This window comes from Vollenhovia emeryi, unplaced genomic scaffold (genome assembly GCF_000949405.1).
Source record: "Vollenhovia emeryi isolate VEMERY1.0 unplaced genomic scaffold, V.emery_V1.0 DF939181.1, whole genome shotgun sequence".
NCBI classification, from domain to species: domain Eukaryota; kingdom Metazoa; phylum Arthropoda; class Insecta; order Hymenoptera; family Formicidae; genus Vollenhovia; species Vollenhovia emeryi.
Window position 1 is genome coordinate 1,335,919 of NW_011967185.1, and position 4,641 is coordinate 1,340,559.

General features: G+C 40.5%; 1 protein-coding gene across 1 annotated transcript in view; it reads left to right on the top strand.

Annotated features, from left to right (window-relative positions):
* Positions 1 to 4,641, top strand: part of LOC105563035 (C-Maf-inducing protein-like) — a 57,457-nt gene that overhangs the window by 39,212 nt on the left and 13,604 nt on the right. Inside the window, exons 2-3 of the mRNA XM_012014290.1 lie at positions 1,900 to 2,085; positions 3,655 to 4,080. Of these exons, the coding sequence (XP_011869680.1) occupies positions 1,900 to 2,085; positions 3,655 to 4,080 (612 nt within the window). The remainder of the gene's footprint in view (positions 1 to 1,899; positions 2,086 to 3,654; positions 4,081 to 4,641) is intronic.

Sequence of the window (4,641 nt, forward strand, 5' to 3'; positions counted from 1 at the left end):
CCCCTCCCTCCTCTCTCTCTCTCTCTCTCTCTCTCTCTCTCTCTCTCTCTCTCTCTTTCTCGTCTTTGCCAAGTCGGCTTTTTAGTTGCCACGGCCAGATTCGCTGGTATCGCTTTATACATTCATGCGCCTCGTTACGACAAGTATGATTGGGTCATTTCTAAAGTGCGATCTGTGCGCGTTTGAAAGTCCGGAAAACTACTTCGGAGTTAGTACTAAGGTCTGCTGCTGCTGCTGCAAACAAAAATTCGTCCTGTTCGCCGAAGTTGAAAACGAAATTGAAACGCGCGACGAGTTTTGTGAATAAAAATAGCAACTATCGATTTTGGTACATCTTTGGCTATCTTGAATGGAGGTCCCTCTTTTCTTCTTAAATCGGTAATCTAATTATATCCGAAACGAAATTTAAAGAAATCGAATGAATTTAATATCTGGTCGAAAATTGAATAACAACGCGCAGTTTGCGTCAATTTCAAGATCTTTTCGAAGAAATTTGCATGCCATTTTGCCATTTGATTAACGACTTCGGTATGACTCTTGCGGAATAATGCAGGTATTAATGACCATTCTTATTATTTACCTGGCGTGGATAAACTTACGTAATGAATAAATGATGTTCATTTGTCGAGTCCGTACGTCAAGTGACAATAATAATCCGCGATTATATCTGACATAAATCGGGAAATGATGGATGATCAATGTGCAAATAATAGATTCCTCTCGATTGTTTTTCTGCAATGAAATACGAAAAGCTTATCTCGATTTATGTATCGTTGACTGACTCGGCAAATCGCTGGATTACAATCTTATTACAGGTTCTCTCTCTTTCTCTCCCCGTCTCTATTTTTCGTGTAATTACCACGGAGTTTTTTGCCAGTTATAAAGTAGCTCTCGATAATGAATACAAAATAATTCTGACGCAGTCATAAAATTAATAACAGATTATTTTTACTCAGCGGCTTTACATAATAAGCGAAACCACTAACTGGACCGATTACCATACGTAATTAATTTTATTGCCGTTTTTGTTAGCTTATTATTAATATATCAATGTTATATTAATAGAAATAATATACACGTCACGATATATGGAAATCGGGCTATTTCTATAACATAGAGAGATTTCACGTTACGCGTCAGCACTTTGCATAATAAAGTCTTCTTTTTCAATGAAAACGAGCTCGAGTTCGTAATCCGATTATGCTCGTTAGTGATGCCGTGCGTTTGATTACTGTTTTTAAGGAAAGTCCCCGAATTTTCTTGAGCTTTTTTCAAGAATTTCCCAGTCATGCCTCTCGTGAACCTAAGCTCGGTTCCTTTATTTATTACACTCAAGGTTGCGAAGTAACTCGTTACTTGTAACGAAGTTACAGTTACAGTTACTTTTTTTTGGTAACCCTAACTTAATTTCGTTACTTTCTCTTCGTCTGTAACTGTAACTTAACTCATAATCAGTTACATACTAGTAACTAATTTAATAGTTACTTTATATATTTTTTAAACCCCCACAGATTGCACTAGGCCTTGCATAAGCGCATAAACGCCTTTATCGACATTGCACTTAACAATTTAATTGTAGATTTGATATTTTTATTTTCATTGCAAAAAAGTAACTGCAAAGTAACGATACGTTAGTTTTTTAGTAACTGCAACTATAACGCGTTACTTTTCAGAATTGGTAACTTGTAATTGTAGATACTTTTATAAAGTAACTTTCCCTACACTGAACATTTGATACGATATCGCTTGAAAAGGATCACAAACCATGGTCGAAACGTTGTGGGTTATGCACATAAAAATTGCCAGACACGATCAAGTTATCATTGAAGTCTTTTAATTATTACTGGCAACATTGAAGACTACTCCTTGTACTCAATTTCCTTTATCTGTCTCTTTCAGCGTACGGGTTTTCTGCAGCATCCTGTTGCGTACTGCAGCATGTCCGAGGTCCGGAAGTACGTTGTCGCCAGGTGGGATCCCGCGTACAAGAACTGCCTCAGCATCGTCCTGCCGGGTGGTTCGCTTCTTCTGCAAGCGAGTAACGCTTACACGAGGGACCAGTGGTATCACTCGATATTATGGAAGGTACGTTAACAATTCTCACTTATCACTGAAGGAAAAACGTTTATCATCCCTGTCAATTAATTGTTTTCCATCGAGTAGTTTTGGACGTAAAAGATTTGGAAGAATCACGTTTACACATACACGTTTATAAAATACGAATCTGGATTTAACATTTGTATTTTACTTGGCCACGTTACGAGATCTGCCACTGCTTGTTTATCGCGTTAGCAGCGATAAAAAATGATAGACTTTCGATCCATTTTTAACTCGTAACTTTTTAAGCTAACAATAGAGCAACGTGTTTATCCGTCTTTCGACCGGCGTTTTTCGTGCGGAGAACAATCGATGCTGTTCACGCGGATGCGAGCGCTGATATCAAATATTTTTTTTAATATCGGTCTTCCGATATGCCTGACGTGAGTCGGCAAAGAATGGCAGAGCAAACACAGGCGTTATTAACGCCCGACAATGCGAGGCTGAAGCAGGAGGAAGTGATAATGGCGCGAGAGGCGAACGTTCCCGATCGTCCTCGACCGGATCAAATCTCCCGGATACGTCAGCGTTTTATGGAGGTTGCCGCGAGCGGTTTAATATCCGGTCGGGAAATTAATCAGCGGGCCTCTTGTCGTGGCCGCGCGACGAGTAAATCGCAGCGATCGGGCCGACCATAACGATTGATTGAATTTTATTGTTTACGGCGTTATATTCCCGTTGAAAACATCGTCCGTACGGCCTGGATGTCGATGACTTCTGCCGAAATTGACCATATACGCCGAGGGGCAGATTTCTTTCAATTCAATTTCCAGCCTCATAGATACGGGCGATGCGTTGGAACGGCATTTTCGCGTTTAATTTCAGTTCATTTGCAACGACAATCTTTTTATTAATTAGCAGCAAACGAAATTTTATCCCTTTTGTCGACGTTAAACTCGTTATAACGAGAATGTCAGGATCGAAAGAGCTCGGATTTCGGTTCTACTTCAATTCGTTATGCAATACTCCTGCGTGTTATCTCTTGATTATAATATATAAGTTACCGTCTCACATTTTGGGGCCTTTTTATTTTCAAATTCTTAACCCTTGGAAGCCCACGTCATAAGAAGTCTTTTTAAAATAGCAAGTATTTATTAACAGTCAATTATATAATTTAAAAAAATTATTCCAATACACTCCTTGGAATGGTTTTGCAGTGAAACCATTGGCTTGAGATAAATATTTTGTTATAAAAATTTATTATTTTTAATAAAATTTACTTTTTCGAAATAAGAATTTACGATTATAAAAGATACATTCCTAATTATATTCATAAGACACTTTCTGTAAGACTCAGTGGTTAAGCATTGTATAGAAAAATTATGTTATGCGTCCTATGTTTTAAAAAATTATAATAAATTCAATTACATATTTTACAAGTCAAGAACTAAAGGCGATCTCGTTTCGAAATCAGGGAGCCATTGATGAAAGTAATACGAAACAGTGGTTTCACAGTAAAGCGACTGGGGCGGGGAAAAGGTTGACGATAGAACTTGCCGATGAAACAGTTCGAATTCGAGTTCGCGAATCACCCGGAGTCGATCCGTCTGCCCGTAGAAAAGCATCGTCAAGTACCAATGGTTCGTGTCGACGAGCACACGGGAGGAGGTGATATTGCGCGAACTGCGCACCATGGTGGACTTTGCCCTGTGGACGCCGCTCCAGGACGAGAGGGTGGCCGGTACGCCGCTGGAGGCGGTCGCCAAATTGCTGGACGAGTCCAGCGCGGAGCTAGACTCGGACGGGAAAACCGAGGAGGAAGCCGTTCGCGATCGCAGGAGCTGGGCGGAGGCCGTGCTCGGCGTGGTGGCACCTCTTCTGGAAAAAGCGGCGCCACCGACGGCGCTCGCGAGAGTACTCGCCAGACTGGCGCAACAGCATCCGCGCTCGCAGCTGGTCCCGATGCTCAGCCCGGCGATCACGCGATGCCTCAAGCACACCGTTGACTTTGGCAAGTCGCCGGACATGAGAAAGCTGTTGCAGGTGAGGTGTCTGATAAGTCTTACGTTACTTTGTTTGATTACACAGCGAGATCAAGGGAGATTGTCAGTTTCCTTTCGTTTTAGCGGCGTAAGGATTATACGTTAAAAAAAAGCTTTCGCTGTCTCGACGATTTTGGTTACACTGATAGAAAAAATATGTAGTATTGGAAACTGTAATTGCATAATAAAATAATTATAGTCAGGAATATCATTTTTATAGTAATTATTACTATAATATTAGCAGGGTTGGGAAGTAACGTGTGACTTGTAACGCCGTTACCATTTTCGTTACTTTTTTTCGGTAACGATCGTTACTTTTTTATGTCTGTAACGGTAACGGTAACGTCGTTGCATTTTTACAGTAACGGTAACGAATTCAGCCGTTACTTTTATCGTTACTTTAGTTCCCTATTATCTTTTATATCTGTTCAATAGATCGTGGGCTGGTCGCGCGCACTATTCTTGATTGGACAAAAATATTCCGATATTGGGCGCTGGAAGTCAATGTCACATGAGAATGCGCTGTAAACATTTATCGATGTCTTGATTCTGGGGCCCGATT